The sequence below is a fragment of the Crinia signifera genome, chromosome 9 (assembly GCF_055691185.1).
Source record: "Crinia signifera chromosome 9, ASM5569118v1, whole genome shotgun sequence".
Lineage (NCBI taxonomy): Eukaryota > Metazoa > Chordata > Amphibia > Anura > Myobatrachidae > Crinia > Crinia signifera.
In genome coordinates this window covers 122332707-122353633 of record NC_139225.1, presented here as the reverse complement: position 1 = coordinate 122353633, position 20927 = coordinate 122332707, and the positions used below count along the sequence as shown (strand labels likewise).

The 20927-nt window shown below is 44.8% G+C and overlaps 1 protein-coding gene across 1 annotated transcript; it reads right to left on the bottom strand.

The window, feature by feature from the left end:
* Positions 1-2826: 2826 nt before the first annotated feature.
* TBCB (tubulin folding cofactor B) lies at positions 2827-20815 on the bottom strand. The gene is made up of 6 exons (XM_083159624.1): positions 20621-20815; positions 17053-17196; positions 16847-16943; positions 15387-15578; positions 5744-5816; positions 2827-4926 (listed from the first exon to the last, which is right to left on the bottom strand). Exons 1-6 carry the CDS (start codon positions 20735-20737, stop codon positions 4809-4811), a joined length of 741 nt encoding a protein of 246 aa, XP_083015750.1. The 5' UTR covers positions 20738-20815; the 3' UTR covers positions 2827-4808.
* Between the last annotated feature and the right edge of the window lie 112 nt (positions 20816-20927).

Below are 20927 nucleotides of genomic sequence, written 5' to 3'. Positions count from 1 at the left end.
GCGTAGTTTTGGCGTTGGGGATTATTTTCCGTTTACGCCTTTAACCGTGCGGGATAACTAATGTTATATTTTAATAGATCGGACTTTTAGGAACGCGGCGATACCAAATATGTTTATTTTTTTATTATTTATTTATTTTTATTTGGGAAATGGGGAAAGGGGGGTGATTTGAACTTTTAATATTTTATTATTTTTTTTTTATTTTTAAACTTTATTTTTTTTTTTTTTTTACTTTTACTACAAGGCCCCCTAGTGTACTTGACCACTAGGGGGCGCGATCGCCTGTACTAGGTTCAGCCATAGAGCTCTATGGCTGAACGTAGTGATTTTTTTCACTTCCTATTACATCCTGCCTGAGGCAGGATGTAATAGGTATGAATACACGGACAGCACAGGGGTCTACATTAGACCCCTGGCTACCATGGCAACCGATCGGCACCCTCCGATCGCGCTGCGGGGGGCCCCGATCGGCGCCGGAGGGGGGCGCCCCCCCTCCGATCAGCTATTTAAGCACTGCGGGCGCTTTGCCCGCGGTGCTTAAAGGGTTAAACGGCCGCGATCGGCGAACTCGCCGCTCGTGGCCGTGAGAGCAGGGACATGGCTGTAATATACAGCCATTACCTGCTCTCTATCAAGCCAGCTCACTCCGTGAGCTGGCTTGATTCACCCCCAACCGACATATGACGTATATATACGTCATATGTCGTGAAGGGGTTAAATGCACAACGCCTCTCCTGACAACTGGTTACTTCCTCCCATTCATCGCTCTAAGATTTTGGCCATTGTGCTCATTAACTCTGAAATTATTTACCAGACTCTCCAACTCACAATAAAAGTTTATCTGGTCTTTCAGCAATCACAGCTGTCTCTCATTCTAACCTTGTTTATGCTCACTTCATTTTCTGTGTTACCACAGTCCACACCTCCCCTTTAGAATGTAAGATCTCACAAGTAGGGCCCTCTCTCCTCATGGGCTTTTTTTGCTCTTAGAAAAAAAAGAATTATATAGCTCCTTATTCCATTCAAAAGCATTTAACCCTAGGTAAGGCATATCCAAACTATGGCCCTCCAGCTGTTGTAAAACTACATATCCCAGCATGCCTTGCAATAGTTTTAGCATTCCCTAATAGCAAAACTGTGGCAAGGCATGATGGGAATTGTACTTTCACAACAGCTGGAGGGCCATAGTTTGGACATGCCTGTCCTAAATCCTTGATGGCTAACCTTGACACTCCAGATGTTGTTGAACTACACATCCCAGCATGCTCTGTTACAGTTTTACTATTTGGCCATGCTACAACTGATGCAGGGCATGCTGGAATGTGTAGTTCAACAACATCTGCAGTGTCAAGGTTAGCCATCAAGGCCCTAGGTCTATACCACCAAAATAACCACTTCAGTGTCCTGTACCCTGGTGCATCTATCCTTATTTAGCTTGTACTTATCCTAAGTTGCCTTGTATTGTAAGTCACATTTTTGTTCTGCTCATGTATCTATTTTGTTAGGAGCCAAATGAATAAATAACATGTAATAGTGTAATACTGTTGAACATTAAATCAATTTGACTTTTAATTTGAAATCAACTCGTACCCTGAGCTTTGGTCTACAAAAGATACCACAAGGTATCGAAACCGGTCGGCTGGGGCCATTTGGAGGAACAGTGAAAGGATCCAGGAAGACTACTTGCCTAATTCCGATTTCCAGGGACGCCTATATTGGAATTTAACATCACATGCTTTGTTTGTCTGCATCCTGTTTGGAGACAAAACCATATGGTGAGAGCCCATTGTATCCTAATTGCTGTTCATGTGCTTTTTAAACTGTTTTTTAATTAAAGTGTGTATGTACTGCACCATGAAGTGTCTTTTATATTTTTGAGACGTTACCGCACTTAAGAAGGAGAAAGTGAGGATTGTATCCAGTGTGACGTGTATCGTCTCTCGCATTATGCGCCCTTGTCTACACCACTTGTAGACCAAAGCTCAGGGTACGAGTTGATTTCAAATTAAAAGTCAAATTGATTTAATGTTCAACAGTATTACACTATTGTAGCATTTTTTCTCTTTTGGGTATATCGTCTGGAATTAAAAACTCCTGTTTGGAGGTTTGCTAAAGCGCCTAGGAAACCTGTCAATATCCTGTATGGTATTGTATGTCAAGTTTTTTGTTTTGAAGTGGTTCTTCAAAATATTTAGAAAATGGTTACCAGAGCTGCTTAATTAAGTGCACGATTTTCTATTTTAAATCTACTGTGTATTTTGTTTCACCACAGGTGATGGTAATCATAAATTAAGAGTTATGCTGGGTACACACCAGGACGACTAGGGCCCGATCCCCACAATCTAGATCCAATTCCGATCAATTGGATGTAGATTGTGTGCTGATTGGGCCCTTTTCTGACCTGGTGTGGACCGATACCGATCCGATGCGCGGTCCCGCGGGTCGGTCGTTATTGAGATCCTACCTGCTGCAGGTAGGATCTCAATGACGACCATACAGCCGGGTGCGGGTCGCCATCGGATCGGACCCGCTCACGGTGCACATCGTGAGCGGGTCGTGCCCCCCCGCGTCACCGTGAGCGGGTCGGACGAGACACTGACGACCCGCTCACAATGTGCATCGTGAGCGGGTCGTCCTGGTGTGTACCCTACATTAAGTCCAGAAGCAGAGCAATGTGTCCCCCCTGGAGAGGGTCATGTTGGGAGGTATGCATACACATGCAATATAACCTTCTCATATCAGGTGGAGGGTTTCACAACCAGTTCTGTGTGTTTGGACTGTGGTAATGGCTTACTCACCCTCATAAAATGATTACAGAAAGGCAAATTGTGGTAATGGTTACTGCAGTGTGCATTTATTTAGCACCTCACACGATGTATACACAGTACTATACAAACAAAGGAGAGCTGGATCCAATACAGTCTGAATGGACAGTAGAGCTATGTATACTAGAATCTCACGCTCAACCCAGCTCTGTACCCAGCCCTGCAATAAAACCATTCTAATTTGCTAGCTCACCAATCTCCATCAGAGATAATTACGTGTCATTCCAACTGTTATTTTATCTGTGGTTTTAAATGGGCCTACACACAGGGAGATTTTGCGGAGCGTTCTGAGCAATGCACAGCGATTTGTGCTGAGCGATCTGTCAGTGCCAGTGTTCTCCGGAGAGAACACTGGCCCTGACCGGCGATGTAAGTAGATTTATCCCGCATGTTGGATATTAAATCGCCGGGCTATAGCGTTGCACGGGCCAGCACATCACTATCACCATGGCCCATACACACAGAGCGATGGGCATTCTAATGAGATCACTTAGAAAACGCCCTGTGTAGGCCCCATTAGGCTAGTAGAAACTCATTGGCTGGTGACAAAAATTCTAGAGATGCACTTGTGTGCTGTAATCATAAACATGAAACAAGCAGCATCTGATAAACCTCAAACAAGTGGAAGGTAAAAGGTTTCAGTAATACTAGAAATAATAGTTTCCATTGTCAGCCCCAGGTGTTAAAACCCAAGTAAAACACATTTAAAACTAGAAGCCCTAAGTCTACGTCTGGCATTGACAGCATCTCCTTAGTCCAACAACCCACCCTATAATGACTTCAGCTTATTGGCTTGCACGTTTCCACCTGCGACTATTACAGAACACACCGCTTTCTACCTTCTGGCACACTTCTGTGCTTTTCATTCATTTCTTTATATGCAATTCTGTTTTGTATTGTATCTCCGAGCAACTGCATAAAACAATGCCCTATGGCATGGGTCTTCAAACTGTGGCCCTCCAGATGTTGTGAAACTACAAATCCCAGCATGCCTTGCCACAGTTTTAACACTCCCTTATAGCAAAACTATGGCAAGGCATGCTGGGATTTGTAGTTTCACAACACCTGGAGGGCCACAGTTTGAAGACCCATGCCCTATGGTATAATGTTGTGGTTGGGATACAAAACATGAAGGTAAAAATAACTAAAAACCGCATTTAGTAAGCGCCACAGAAGTGCATGTGGTAGCCAATAAAATAAAGTAATAAGGTGGCGAATCTCCCTTTACTTGCAGTGAAGAAAATAAATTATTTAAACACATACATTTGGTCACAAAGACAATGAAAAATAATGTGAACAATATAATAAGTAGACAGCACATATGTATACTTATATACACCTACAAGTCCAAAGGCAGATTCAATTAGCTCTGTCAGAACCTTGTGAACTAATACTATGCGGGTTATATGGTCAGGAAAACCACGCTCGTTTCTGCTCACGTCCCACAGTGGTGCAATATATCTGAAGGGACTTTTGTTCATCTTCTGTATCTGGCCGAAATCCTGAAGAAACGTCACAGGAACTGTTAGGAATTTGAATGTCCACGGAGTAACTGGGGATCCTTTTTTTCACTAAGTACAAAACCTAGCTCCATGGAAGTGTAAAGTCCAGGTTACCAAATCATATTTCAGGTCTTTGTAAATCACCAATAATATGTGCAAAAATATATATGAACGTTAGACCCATACATGCTTGCCTCCCCTACCAATCACAGTCTATATGGAGGCAGCCATTGGCGTCCCAATTTGTGGATTCAAATGGTCTTTTTTGTTTGCACTGTAGAACATAAATTGGGCAACTCCCAAATCTCCAGGACCAAAGCATAAAGGCTTATGAAGCAGAGCGGAACATCTAGGCATTTGATTAATTTGTAGGAACATAAAATCTACTTATTCACATTGTTAATACACTGAATGGAACGCAGCAATAAAGGGTGGAGACTGGACGTAGATAAGCTCTATTAATGGATATGGCACAGGGCGGTCACATTTCATCATCCAGACCATAGTCTTCCTCTGGGAAGTCACCAATAGTCACACTCTGCGGTTTCAGGAAGGCGCCGTACTTTTGTGAGCATGTGAAGTAACGTTTCCCTTCAACACTGCAAATTTAAGAGAAGAAAATTAATACTGAAACAGCACAAAGGAAGACATTTCATCAATCCCTGAGTGCTCTGAAGAGATTTAACGAAGCATGAGTGCTGTGGCTTAGCGTGGTGCAGGCGATTGTAAAAAGGAAACATCAATCTTGTTTTTCTAGCACCTGTAGAAGAAAATAAGGGCCAGGCCACACATGATGACCAAGCAGGACCTTCTTGGCTGCAAGGAGGATGGGTGGGGTGGTGGGTTCCACACACAGTGGTGGAACCAGATCCAGCCACTGCGAACCAAATTTCTAGTTTTACATTTGAATGTATGCGTTCGCCTATAAACCCAGCAGCCCCACCATCCGGTCCTACCGCAGCATGTGGCCCCTAATATGTGGCCGGCCGCATGTGTACAGGATCCTTGCCCGCTGTGCCGCTATATGCCCTTAGCCTGCAATATAGCAGTGATGTTCCCATTGAACCTTCTGACCTATTGAGCTAACATCTTTATGTCATTTGGTCACCCTGCAAGAAAAGGAATGCAATGGGGAATACTTATTAAAGCAGTTGCTATGGGTCATAGCACCTGATGTTTCCTTTAAGCAGTCATGTTACTTTTATTTTATTACACAATGGTTAGCATTAATGCTTGAGGTATTGAGTTTGAATTCCACTATGGCGCTGTGTGGAGTTTGTATATTCTCCCTGTGCTTGTGTGAGTTTCCTCTGGATACTCCCATACTCAAAATACCCCTGATACAATCTGAGGTCATGTGACAGAATACTAGGGAGCCCCCATTCTACCCAGATCTGCATCAGAGCTCCTCCTCACCTGCCATCGTGTTTTCCATAAGGCTCATCATACTTCACACCAACCCAGTATCCTGGCTTAAAGTCTGTTAAACCTAAAAGACATAAGAAATACATATTACAAGCAGGAACAAGGCTGACAGGTCACAGAACAGAGGTTGTATATTACAAGCAGGAACAAGGCTGACAGGTCACAGAACAGAGGTTGTATAATGTCGCCACTAGCATGCAATCCATAGGGGTCATTTAAATAGGTGCAGATTGCATCCCGGGATTCAGATTCCGCATTTCGCCCCTATAGAGTACCCCCCACCACCAAAAAATAAATAAAAAATGCTGCAATTTTATCACTAAGGGTTCAATTCAACCATAGGAGGTGATGTCCCCTTAGTGATAAAGGCACAAATATGAACTAAGAACCTGTAACCAGGGGGGGCGGGGTACTCTTTACTTAGAAGGGCGCCCATCTCGGGCATCTCGGGGATTGAATGCACTAAAAAATCGGGTGCGATCAACCGACGAGATGCCCGAGATTTCCCATAGGGAACAATGTTAAATGTCTCAATTGACCCGATTTTCCTGTTCAATGCCTCAATTGACCCAATTTTTCCATAGGAAACAATGTTAAATGGGCCACAGAGGCCAAATAGGCACCCTGAAGTGAATAATGGCCACCCGAATTGTTAACGCCACCCCACGATCAACGTCAACCCGAAGCGTGGCGAGCGCAGCGAGCCCGCGAGGGGCGGCGGTACGCGTCCTACGACCTTTTCATACCCCCACTATCCACGTCGGCGTGGAGTTGAGAATAGAAAGTGTGGCGAGCGCAGCGAGCCACCGAGCCCGAAGCGTGGCGAGCGCAGCGAGCCCCGCGAGGGGACGCGGATACCTTCACAGGTATCCGCGTCCCCTCGCGGGCTTCACAGCTGTCCGCGTACCCTCGCGGGGCTCGCTGCGCTCGCCACGCTTCGGGCTCGGTGGCTCGCTGCGCTCGCCACACTTTCTATTCTCAACTCCACGCCGACGTGGATAGTGGGGGTATGAAAAGGTCGTAGGACGCGTACCGCCGCCCCTCGCGGGCTCGCTGCGCTCGCCACGCATCGGGTTGACGTTGATCGTGGGGTGGCGTTAACAATTCGGGTGGCCATTATACACTTCAGGGTGCCTATTTGGCCTCTGTGGCCCATTTAACATTGTTTCCTATGGAAAAATCGGGTCAATTGAGGCATTGAACAGGAAAATTGGGTCAATTGAGACATTTAACATTGTTCCCTATGGGAAATCTCGGGCATCTCGTCGGTTGATCGCACCCGATTTTTTAGTGCATTCAATCCCCGAGATGCCCGAGATTTTTTACTAACGATCCCCACGATCAAAATCGTGGGCGCCCTTCTAAGTAAAGAGTACCGGGGGCGGTAATCACGGAAGTCTCCGTGTAGGGCGGGAGCCTGTGAGCCCTCTGATGTGTGGAGCCAGGTGAATGCTGGGAGAGCAGGGTCGCGCTGATGTGGTGTTCCCGCACGTACGCAGGTGATAGAGAGGCTCCCTGTTCGGGCCGTGAGGAAGGTGGTACACACGCCAGCTGCCGAAGGGAGAGTGGTGCTGGGCGCCGCAACACGACACCGCACAGCTTTGACACCTGTGGTCGGAGCGTTCAGAGTGGCCGCATAACTGGGACCCGAGGTAACCAGTCAGCTGCCGGGAGGAGACGGCGCCGGGACGTGCTTACCCGCGGAAGGGTGACCAGGCGAGCGGCGCAGCATAGGGAGACGGCTTACCACAAGGCGGACGGAGTGGCCAAGAGAAAGGACGGAGAATCCCCGCCACACCTGGAAGCCGGCCAGGGTCTAAGCAGCCGACCCAGAGGGCATATGCTGGGAGCAGCGGGAGCAAATTACATACAGCCACTGTAGCAGTCTGCCGAGGGAGCCTATTAAAGAGGTTGTGCATGCCAGAAATGAGTGAGTACCCAACCTATATTATACTGTGCTCTGGAGGTCTGTGGTGGTGTATGGAAAGGCGGCCAGGGACAGAATCAAAGTAGGTGGGAAACGGCCGACCCAGGAGAGCTTAACTCAAATTGACTGTGTATATAAGTACCGGATGCCTACTCCACTGTAGCAAAGAAAAGCCCTCAATAGACAGGCGACTCTAAAGGTGACTGGTGTATGCTTGGCAATATATAGGTTGATGAACTGAGCCGTGAAACAAGTCCTGTTTAACACTTTGCATTCATATAGTAAAGATGAGGAAGGCTGGGCAGGCAGCTGCAGCAGCAGCAGCTGCTGCCAAACTGGAAAAGTATGCGAGAGACAGTGCAAACCAGTCCAAGGCCCAGAGTAAAGGGAAACGGGATTCAATGTCACCTAATGAATCTGACCTGTTGAACTCTACAATGTCTGACACGGTACCCGAGGCCACCTTCCAGAAACTGCTAGAGGCCATTAATGGGAGTGAGGAGAGATTAAGTGGCAAGATAGAGCAAATGCAGTCCGAAATTACCCTGCTAAGACAATCGGTACAAAGCATACAGACCCGGGTCAATGAGACAGAGGCTAGAATATCCCAGCTAGAGGACATTCAGGGTCCTATGGCAGAACAAATCAAAAAGCTAACAGGGACGGTGCTACAGGTCCAGAGTCAAATTGCAGACATGGAGGGGCGCCTTAGACGCAATAACATAAGACTAATTGGGATCCCCGAGAAAACTGAGGGGGACAATGCCGAAAAATGGTTGGAAACCTGGCTGTTAACCCAATATGGCAGAGACTCGCTCTCAGCACAATTCTGCATAGAGAGAGCCCACAGGGTCCCAACGAAAGCTCCACCACCAGGTGCCCAACCCAGAACCCTGATAGCAAAAGTTCTTAACTATCGGCATCGAGATACTATAATTCGGAAATCAAGACATCACGACTTAAAAATCAACGGGAATAATATAATGATCTTCCCGGACTTTGCTAAAGAAGTCCAAAAGGAAAGAGTGAAATATGCAAGTATCAAGAGGCAATTAAGGGACTTAAATATTCAATACTCAATGATGTTCCCAGCCAAGCTGAGGGTAGTCTCAGAAGGACAAATCAGATTTTTTAGCAGCCCAGAGGAAGCATCGGAATGGCTGACAAGCTTTAAACCGAAAGCAGGAAGATAAGAAACGGACATATGTGAGACTGTGTTCCAATGCCACTCCGAGTTATATAGGGCAGTAATCATGCAAGAAACAGGAATGCTGTCATCAGACGCGAACCCTAACCTTTTTTTTTTTTTTTTTTATCTCCCAAAGTAATGTAAAACAAGTGACTATTATCAGAGGGCCCACTCGAGAGTGTGATTGCCAAATTTTTTATTGCCCCAAGTGTTTGATGTATGTGTGTGAGTGTGTCGGGGGGAGGGGGGGGAGGGTACTAGGTATACTATAGTAGGGATGGTATACAGGGAGGGGGGTGGCGGGAGCAAGGGGAGGGTTTTGTCACCAATAGGAGATAGGTTACTGTCGAAAGAACACAAGGCAAAATATGGTAAAAATTGTATATTGGAACGTCCGTGGTCTGAATGACCGTATAAAGAGATCAACGGTGATGAACCAAATTAAGAAATATGGGGCACAGATTGTATGCTTAGGGGAAACACACTTGGCAGGGGAAAAAACTATGGCCCTGAAAAGAGCTTGGGTTGGGAACATGTATCACTCAGGCTTCTCAAGCATGGCAAGGGGCGTGTCGATATTGATCCACAAAAATGTACCCTTTTCGTGTGAGAGAAAGGAAATTGACCCGATGGGAAGATACGTGTTCCTACAGGGGAAATTACATAGCAACCAGGTATGCATTATGGCGGTGTATATCCCTCCACCTTTTCATTATGAGGTACTGAAAAAGGCAGTTGAGTTTGTGGCAAGATCAGGAGGGGCGGCGGCTATATGCCTGGGGGATATGAATAACGTACTTGATCCCAGCTTAGATAGATGGAGGAAGAATAATACAGGTACCAGTGGGGGCAACAAGGGCCTGCACCAGTTCCTGGAAGATATTGGGTGGAAGGACTGGTGGAGGGAAAAACACCCAAAAACATTAACATACTCCTGCTATTCCAAGTCATATGAATCCTTCTCACGTATAGATATGGCCCTAATGGATGGAACTATGTTCCCCCATATAGAACACGTGGAATACATGACACATGGGATCTCTGACCATGCACCCATCGTGGTTCAGACCAGTGAACACATGGACAGGGGTAGGCGGATGTGGAAATGTCATCCATCATGGCTGAATCAGATGGGTGATGGGAGTGAGATCATTAGGGAATGGGAAGTATACTATGTGGATAATGAGGGGTCAGCACCAGAAGGGGTGGTGTGGGATGCCGGGAAAGCTGCCCTGAGAGGAGCTCTTGTAAAAAGGATTGCACAAATTAAAAAAACCTCGAGGGAGAAAAACGTAGAGGCAGAAAGAAACAGCAAAGCCAGGGAGGAGGCATATTGGCAGGATGGAACCGAGGAGGCAAGAAGGGAATGGTTAGACGCCAAGACAGCGTGGTTGGATGAAGTGCAGGAACACACAGTGAAACAGGAGTCCTTCAGGGCACACAACAAATATATACTATATGACAGACCGGGCAGCTATTTGGCACCACTAGCTAGGGGTGAAATATCCAACCCAAAGAACATAATATACGTGATGAGAGAGGATGGCAGTAAGGCAGAAATTACCCCTGAAATAGCTAGTGCTTTCCTTCAATACTTTAAAGAATTGTATATGTCTACATCCCCAAGCACAAAAAAAGAGCGAGCAGAATTCCTAAAGGGAATAGAGGTACCTACTCTAAGTGAAGCAGACAGGGTAATATTGGAAAGCCCCATTATAGAACAGGAAGTTGGAGAGGCAATAAAAGCCATGCCAGGGGGCAAAGCGCCAGGATGCGATGGGCTACCACCTGAAATATATAAAAAATTCTCAAGCCAAATGGTGCCCAAGATTACAGAGATGTTAAATAAAGTCTGCAGCAGGGGCAAATCCCAGAATCGATGGGGGAGGCGATGATAGTACTTATATTGAAGGAAGGCAAGAACCCAACTGCAATGGAATCATATAGGCCCATATCACTAATTAACACAGACGCCAAAATCATGGCTAAAGTGTTAGCAAAACGGCTAGAAGGGGTGATGGATAAACTTGTACATGAGGACCAAACAGGATTCCGCAAAGAAAAAAGTACAGCAATAAATATCCGTAGGTTCTATGTAAACACACAAATTGACCAGCAAGAGGGAGACACCCCATGTATCCTCTCATTAGAAGCCGCAAAGGCATATGACAGTATAGAATGGGGATACCTATGGGAAGTTCTTGGGAGATTTGGTTTTGGGGGAAAATTTATAAATTGGATAAAAACCCTATATGCTGCACCAAGGGCCAGGCTACAAGTCAATGGGTACGTAACGGAAACCTTTGAACTCGGGAGGGGAACGAGGCAGGGGTGTCCGCTGTCCCCTGCACTGTTCAACCTGGCGCTGGAACCGTTGGCATGTTCCCTGAGGCAAAACCCGGGGATGAGAGGCCTGGGGCGAGCCGGTGAAGGAAAAAACAAACAAGTGATATCAGCCTATGCAGACGATATGCTGATATACATTGCGGACCAAGAAAGGGAGATGCCAATTGTATTAAGAACACTGGAGGATTTTGGGCAGCAGTCTGGGATTAAAATAAATTGGGACAAATCCAGTGTAATGCCAGGCAAGGGAGGATGTCCACCCAGCCGGACGGATGAGGGAGTGGTAAAATGGACAGGGAGTATGAAATATTTGGGGGTCCACATATCAAATGATGCGAACAACTTCGCCAAGTTGAACCTGGAACCATTGATAAAGTGGTACCAGGGGAAAATTAAATCATGGGCAAAATTGCCCCTATCCATAACGGGGAGAGTGAATATGGTAAAGATGGTAGTATTACCCAAGATGCTCTACATCTTCCAACAAGCACCAGCCTATATACCCGCAAGAGTATTCAAAAAGATTGAAAGCATAACGTCAACTTTTATTTGGGGGAATAAAAGAGCTAGAATTAAAATAACCACTCTAAATAGAAATAAAAAGCAAGGAGGCTTGGGGCTGCCACACTTTAAATTGTATTATATGGCAGCACAATTATGGCACCTGAAGAGCTGGCTAACAAAAACTAGTGAGAATAACTTAAGCGAATTAGTGAACCAGAATAGAGAGGGGGACTCCCCAAAGCAGATTCTACTGGATCATAGCAAGGGGAAAACCAAAAAAACTTTAATCAAACAAGCGAAGAGGATCTGGGATCAGACAAATAAAATGTTGGGTTATGAGGGGCTGGACCCAGAAACCCCGATCTGGGCAATAAATACCCAGGGAGGAGAAGTTAGATTCAGGAGAAAAGAAATCAAGGCATGTTGGGGAAGATATGGAATAGTACAAATAGGACAAATATATGAAGAAGGAAGGATTAAGACGTTTGAACAACTGGCAACTGAATACAAGATGGGAAAAAACATGTTCTATAGGTACCTCCAGCTAAGGAGTAGGCTGGGATCAACATATGGGAGGGAAGGGGTAAAAAAAGAGGACTCCCCAGTAAAGAAAATGCTAGACCCAAGAAATAAAATCAAAGTAGCCGGTATATACAAAATACTGATAGGGAATCTAGAAGATAGCCAAATAGAGAAAAACAGAAGCAAGTGGAGTAAGGATATAGGGAGTATGACTGACGAGGAATGGGAAAAAGTAATGGCATCCCCCACAATGGCAACAGCATCAATACGGTTCCAACAAATACAGCTCTTCATTATACACAGAGTATATGTGACCCCAGTAAAACTTAAACAATACAATAAAAGAAATAGTGATAAATGTCCCAAATGTAGAATACACCAAGGAACATTCCTACACATGATTTGGCAGTGCAGATATGTCCAGAGGTTATGGCAAGCGGCTGGCCAAGTTATCAGACGGCTGGGCGTTAGCCAAAACGTGGTAAATGAAAAAGTATGTTTATTAAATTGTAACGCACAAGTAGGCACAGATAAACACCAGACACAATGTATTGTAAATTTACTCACTCTGGTTAAAGTATTAATAGTTAGAAAATGGCTGGCGCATGACAGCCCGAGTATAAAGCAATGGAAAAGTTTGGTAAATAGCACTATTGCACATGAAAGGTACATGTACTTAAAGAGAGGGAATATAAGTAAGTTTCACTTAGTTTGGGATATATGGATAAAATCCGAATTTTATGATGGTAAATAGGTAGGTCCACAGGAACAAAATAAATTCGCAATGCACTTTAATAGATTATAGAGGAGACACAATTATAGGATGACTTAGAGGAGACAAATCCCGGGGAGGGGAGGGAGGGGGGGGGGGGTTGCCATTAGTGATGGGGGGGGGGAAATCCGTGCCGAAAACAATGGATGGGAAGGATGTTATTTATGTATTGCATATATGTTTAAGGCGTTCGGAATTGGACAATATGAATGTTACTGCTCGACCTCGAAAAAAAAAAAAAAGGGGTGACTGTTATATGTGTTTTTGTGAGTATAAGCAAGAAATATGTAATAAATAAAGACTATAATAAAAAAAAAAAAGAACCTGTAACCAAGTATGATCCAAGTGATGCCATATACTGTATACTCAAGCTCTGTTTTAATTTCTAAGTTGCTCGACTTAAAATATAGGTCTTCTTTCCTACAAGTATTCAGTAGAACATACATTATCAGGGGCATCTGATTAGCAGTGGTACTTTATCTCTATCCTTTTATCTCTGATGCCAGCGTACTTTCCCCTAATACCCACTCTTCTTAAGGTGCCCACACACTAGAACGATTTTTTGGCCGATATCGGTCCGATGCGCACTCCCGTGGATATTTAGCTGAATCTTCTGATCTTACGTGCTGTACAAAAGATCACAAGATTTAACAAAAGATCCATAGGAACGCACACGGGATCTTAAGAAAAATCTTTGGTAAAGATGTGCGCTTGCCTGAAATCTTTTGTCCAGGAAGGCTAATTTATGCGCACATCTTAAGATCGCAGATCTTTCTAGTGTGTGGGCACCTTTAGGTATTATGCTTTGTATGCCTGAGGCAAGAGAAGCATAATCCCTGATAAGAAGTCACCAGACCAACAATATCTCTTATCTCTGATCCCAGGCAATTTGCGGGATCATGGGTCAATTTTTTGGCCCATAAAATGGCCTCTACTTAGAAATTGCAATTAAGGACAGATGGTCATTATTGTAGTATCGAGCCATTTTTATAAGTCGAAAATACATCGGAGCTGATTGGATACCACCCTATGTGTATTATACTGTACATGTACAGCAGTAAAGGGGCATACACACGGAGCAAATTTTTGCTATTTTCTAAGCAATCTGACTAGATTGCTTATAAAGTAAGCACAGATCTCTCCGTGTGTATGCTCCGAGAGATTAAATATCTCTTGCTAACTAAGTCAGTGCATGCAGTCAAAATCTAGTCAAATTGCTTAGCAAATGACTGCAAATCTCTCTGTGTGTACAGAATAAGAGATACTGATCACAATCTCATTCTGAACCATTACCCTGACTTTTTTTGCTTAAGCAAAATTGCTTAGCAAAATCTGCATGTGTATGTGCTCCCCATGGGAGATCTTGATACCAGCAAAATAGCTTAGCACAGATCTCTACGTGTGTATGCCCCTTAAACTTGATAAAGCTGGCAATCTGACCAGCAAAACGCGTTGGTCCCACCGTGGACCTGTGCCTATTTCATTGGACCATCACCTGCTTACTCATCTGACCTTCTGACCCCATTCACTGGATGTCCTTGGCTACAACCATCGGGAGAAATTGTTTGCAGCACTGGTTGAGGTTTAAGACTGGTCCCATTTACCACCACTCGGGACCGATTCCTCCAGCGACACCCGAAACCTTTATTTGCCATTCTGGACTCCATCGATTTTGGACTGCTACATTGGATTATCTACCTTGGATCCCACCATCTTAGCACAGGTTTGAGGAATTGACATTTTATTCTATTTTTATTGCATTTAATTGTGTTTATTAAATATATTTTTATCTTGATTGATTTACATGCTTGTTTATCATTGAAGCGCTGCTTTATTTTTCTTTTTTCTCTTAGTCTGCAGGCAAGTAGTTCTTAATGAAGGGATGGTAACATAGTAAATAAGGTTGAATAATGACGTTCGTCCATCAAGTTCAACCTGTTATTATAGTAGTATGGTATTACAGTAACAGATAGACTTTAGCAAAGTGATGGGCCTGTGCGGATCTCTAACCTAGTAAAGAACTGCATTAATCCAGAAATGCTGGGTGAGATTTAATAGGATGAGAGATTCAGAAAGTGAGAGATTTGGTGAGAAATCTCCAGTTTTTTTAAAGCGGCAATCGTTTTGATTTTGCAGTGTAAATGATTGCCGCTTTAAAAAACCTGGAGATTTCTCACCAAATCTCTCACTTTCTGAATCTCTCATCCGCTGCCTCAACCCTCTAATCCCATATACCTATCCCAAAATGCCTTAGCCTAGATCTGCACACATCACACGCAGAAAGGCTCATGGACCCCAATGAAACAACCTTTAACATCTACATAATTTGACAGCATGAAGAAGAGGAGAAAAAGTGACTCTTCCTGGGACTCACCAACATACATAACCTCGCCCCGCTTTGTTGGCTGTCCAGCCACCCGCACCTCACATCGACTTCCTGGAGTGATTGATTCTGCCGCCAGCCTCTCCGCCTCCAGCTTTTGCTGCTGTTCTGCCGCGTTCTGAGCTGCCTCCTCTTGATTAAACTTCCCCATCTTATTCCGCTTGAGGAAGGAGCGCACAGAATCTGCAGGGAACAGACAGCATGGTTTGTGGAACATACAGTAGGCGGCTAGGAATACTAAAAGGTCCAAGTTTCAATCATAAAGCATAGAAACGCATCATTATATTAGAGGACCTAACACTGCAGTCTTAATGGTTGGTCTTGGATCGGTGTTTCGTTTTTTGCATTAGTTCAGTAAATTACATGAATGGATTCCCTGCTCCCAATTTGAGTGACCGCTGACGAGAGTCTACAAATGTGTTGGGTACAATAAGTAGGACCAAAGCTCATTTGCACCAAATTAAATACTCAGATTTGACTGACCTTATATAAAGCATTTGAAATGAAACAGTTCTGGAATTGTTGTGTAAGAACAGAGAGATTTACATGTATTATTGTTTTTAAATATGTCACTATTACACAACAATTCACAGCATACTCTACCCCATTAATAGGAAGTGTAAACTATTCCATGTGATCAAACTAACTAACCATACAAATGAATGGTGCCACCTGGTGGGCAAATAACAATTACTTCATGGTATAATTACAACTTCAATGTTTCTATTACGAAGGCTGAAAGGTATCCTCGTAGTAACAATGAATTATTTAGCTATAGGTGCCACTTCTACACCAAAAACTCAGGTCTGACATGGGCCTGCAGGCGGCGATGCCCTATGCCCACAGCAGGGACAGCGCTGTCCCTGCTGCTGGCTCTGAGATGCGCTGGGGATCTCGCGAGAGTAGCGAGATCCTGCGCATGCGCAGTGAGCCGGCCGGGGTGGAAGGAGACAGCGCATCAGTATTAACTGATGCGCTGTCTCCAGGAGGGGACATCGCCGGAGGGGGGGGGGAGTTAGTGCTCCCCCTCTTCGGCGGACAATATGTTCATACGTCTTGTCGGTGTCCCCTCCTGCTTCGCCTCGCTGACCGTTATAGCGGCGCGTTTAGTGCAGCTATAATAAACCTAGCCCTGTATTACTCAGCTTATGGCAGCGCATAGGTCAGCAAAAGGAACCAAGGGCCAGATTCAGTCAAGTGAAAAAGCAAGAATCATTGTGCTTATATATTTATTCTGTGCAGGGAGAATACTGGATGCTTTTGCATGCAGCCCTCAAATGTTAGACAGCTTTATTTTCACATTGCAGTTTACATTTTAGTTTTGAACACACCTCATCCAAATCTCTCTGCATGTTACTCAGCCCCACCTGCAATGCACATGGTTTGGCCCAGATGAGTTCTTTTTGTTTTGCTAACAAATCTGAATCAGGCCCTAAGAGCGACAAACGTACCAGATCTTTTCTCATAGTCGTCCTGTGATATTTCATATTTCTCCACTCTAGACACATCTTCAAACTCCCCAACATTGGCACCACTCTTATCGATCACCTGCAGGGAAATAACATGGTTACTTGATATTTTTATATGTTCCAAAACAATCCTAAATAAACTGCCTAGCACTTGTATAACAGGGTGTTTTTTTCCCCCAGTTACTAACATGGATTCTGCAGCCGTCATCCACCGGGTAGGAGCCTAGCAGAGCATCATCCTGGTCCAGGTTCTGGATAAAGCTGTTTTCTGTGCTGAATAGCTGCAAGTCCATACACGAGGCTGGAGAGCCCACCACCAGCTCCAGCTTACCCTGCAATAAGGGGAACATATGAGAGTCACCATTGGAAACAGGGGTTTTCTTTCTTTCACTATGACATGAGGACACAAACATTACTTACTTTTTCCATTAAAAAAAAAAAAAAAGGTGATCCCTTTGCAGCAAAGTACTGAAAGTAGCTACTAACACTTTTTTTTTTCACACAAGGGTGTTCCCTAGTGTGTAGGTGCCAGATTGGCGGAAGATAGGCCCTACTATACTGAAAGTGGGGGGCATAGCACCACCCCCCAAATGCAAGACATTGTGCAGCTCTAGAGCACGGCAGCAATGTTGCATGATTAAACCACTTATTGCATCATCAAGCCTCTGCAATAGTCACTGGTGAAGTGGGCAGGGTTGGGGTGGCTGGTCTGCAGATATCAGAGATTATACAGAAAGGCAGGTATGCTGTAATGCCGGGTACACACTTACCGACATATCATTCATATTGCCGACGAATGATACAGATCATCTGGACCACTGGCTCATCTCTACAGCATATACATCCATGAATAACATCATACACAAATATATTAGATTGGCCCTGCAGCACGGGCAATGCGATATGTTGGTACATCTGTCTGTGTGTAGGGGTAACCCTCTGACTGGATAATACAGTGGGGCAAAAAAGTATTTGGACAGCCACTAATTGTGCAAGTTGCCCCACTTAAAAAGATGAGAGGCCTGCAATTTCCATCATAGGTACACTTCAACTGTGAGAGACAAAATGTGAAAAAAAAAAAACAGTAAATCACATTGTATGATTTTGAAGCAATTTATTTGTATATTCTTGCGAAAAATAAATATTTGGACAATGTTAAACTCAATACTTTGTAATATAACCTCAGGTGGCAATTACAGAGGTCAAACGTTTCCTGTAGTTCTTGACCAGGATTGCACACACTGTGGCAGGTATTGGCCCACTCTTCCCTGTAGATCTTCTCTAGAACGGTCATGTTTTGGGGCTGTCGCCAGGCAACACAGACTTTCAACTCCGTCCACAGATTTTCGATTGGATTGAGGTCTGGAGACTGGCTAGGCCACTCCAGGACCTTGAAATGCTTCTTACAGAGCCACGCCTTCATTGTCCGGGAGGTGTGTTTGGGGTCATTGTCATGCTGGAAGACCCAGCCACGTTCCATCTTCAATGCTCTTACTGAGGGAAGGAGGTTTTTCCATCTCCTTATTACGGATAAGTCATCCTGTCCCCTTTGCAGAAAAGCAGCCCCAAAGCATGATGTTTCCACCCCCCATGCTTCACTTTGGGTATGGTGTTTTTGGGAAGCAACTCCTCATTCTTCTCCCTCCAAACATGGAGTGTGGTGTTTACACCAATAAGATCTATTTTGCTCTCATCTGACTACATGACATTCTCCCAATCCTCTCAGTGGTGTCAAAATCATGGCCCTCCAGCTGTTGTGGAACTACACGTCCCAGCATGCCCTGCCACAGTTTTAGCAATCCATTATATAAAATATGTGGCAGGGCATGCTGGGACATGTAGTTCCACAACAGCTGGAGGGCCAGGAGTTTGACACCACTGAATGGTCACAGGTAAACTTTAGATGGCCTGGACATGTGCTGGCTTAAGCAGGGGGGCCTTTGGGCACTGCAGGATTTGAATCCATGATGATGTAGTGTGTTACTAATTGACATAGTGTTGACGTAGTGTGTAATGTTTGTGACTGTGGTCCCAGCTCTCTTGAGGTCACTGACCTGATCCCCCCCCCATCTAGGTCTGGGCTAAATCCTCACCGTTCTCAAGATCATTGATACCCCATGAGGTGAGATCTTGCATGGAGCCCCAGGTCGAGGAAGATTGTTAATGATCTTGTATTTCTTCCATTTTTTTAATAAATATGCCAACAGTTGATCTCTTCTCACCAAGCTGCTTGCATATTGTCAAGTAGCTCATCCCAGCCTTGTGCAGCTCTACAATTTTGTACCTGGTGTCCTTAGACAGCTCTCTGGTCTTGGCCAGTTCAAACAGGTGCAATACGGGTGTGGTATAACACACCGACAGTCAGGATTTCGACAGTCATTAGCCCGAAGTTGGAACCCCAACTGGCAGAACTCAGAGAGCAGGGCGAGCACAACGAAGCCCCTACGCTCGCCACCTATTTTATTCTCCCTCTATGGGGGTCTTGGACCCCCACAAGGGAGAATAGCCGCTGCCTGACGTCGGGATTCCGACATCGGTGTAATAACTGTCGAAATACTGACTGCCAGCCAGTCATCCAGCAACCATTAATACAGGTAACCAGTGGGGGATAGAAGATCTTCTTAAAGAAGTAGTAACAGGTCTGTGAGAGAAACAAATATTGATGGTTGGTAGCTGTCCTAATATTTATTTTCCACAATATACAAATAAATTGTTTAAAAAATATTACAATGTGATTTCCTGTTTTTTTTTTTTCCACATTCGGTCTCTCATAGTTGAAGTGGAAATTACAGACTTCTCTCATCTGGGTCAACTTTCACAATCAGTGTCCAAATACTTTTTTGCCCCACTGTATATCAGATGCATAAAACAATGGATATATGATTACAAGTGGCCAGACATATCGGTCGGACAACTGGTAAGCATGTATGCACAAAATCGTTTGTGCTTACACCCGGTCAATCCTTGGATGGATCAGCCAATACATTGGTCAAGTGATTACTCAACTTAAGGTAGAAGCATTGTCAGCCCATTCAACCATAACAGATGGAGAATCTCACTGGCAGATATACTAGCCTTGGAGAGAGCCAAAGTGGTACGTGTTAAGACTACCAACCAAATTGCTCCTGTCATTTTTCAAACATAGCCTGTAACATGACAGTTGGGAGCAGAATGGTTACTTCCATCCACTTTTATCATTTTCAGATATTTAAACCAGTGGTTCTCAAATTCTGTCCTCAGGACCACACATAGGTCACCTGGCAGGAGCTCTGTGTATTACCAATTGTCACGTCTTAAAGATCCACAGGTGACCTGGAAACCGTGAACTGTGTGGGGTCCTGAGGGCCCAGATTGAGAGCCTGTGGCTTAGCACATCTGAGTGTGCAGCATTATCGATGGGGTCTATTCATGAAGCAGTGAACAGAGAGGAGAAGTTGCCTATGGTAACCAACCAGCTTTGAGGTAACATTTATCAAGTGCCTCCTATAAAATGATTGGTTGCCATAGGCAACTGCACGCTTTTCATGGCTTCACGAATAGACACCAGTGTAAATGATATTAAACACATACAATTAATAGTGAGGCCTTTCCCTCTTTATGCGTGCATAATGAACTTGCTCTCCACACCCACTGCAGCACAAGTACAACTATATAATATTCCTCCACCGTATGGGGAACATCACGCAGAACCCCAGGAAGGCCCCACCCACACCCCAGTCACGTGTTTCCTCCCTAGGCCTCCATCCTCCTCCGAACCTTTAGCTCTGCAAGTGTGTGTCCCCGGTCCAGCCTCTTCTCTGCTGTGAAGCTGTTGAGACTGCTGCTGATCCGCACGGTCACCACCGGCGACGAACGGACGGTAACGGAGCTCATGGCTGAGGTGATAATAGTGGATCTACACCCCAAGTATGAGAGTGCAAGAAACACTAATCCAATCAGAAGGAGACACTGTAGCTTCCAGCGAATCGCAGCAAGGGGCGTGTCCTACCAGCGGCCAATATTTAATCCCACTATAGCGTCTGGGCTCCAGCCAATCATGGTCTGGTTGTTTCCAACCATACTC

Bases quoted from the DNA above. Each gene is read 5' to 3' on its own strand.
- TBCB (XM_083159624.1), bottom strand. From the start codon at position 20,737: ATGAGCTCCGTTACCGTCCGTTCGTCGCCGGTGGTGACCGTGCGGATC. The intron at 5,817-15,386 runs GTGAGTCCCAGG...TATGTCTTTTAG, and splicing joins GGGCGAGGTTATGTATGTTG to GTTTAACAGACTTTAAGCCA. The intron at 4,927-5,743 runs GTGAGGAGGAGC...TTAAATTTGCAG, and splicing joins TATGGAAAACACGATGGCAG to TGTTGAAGGGAAACGTTACT.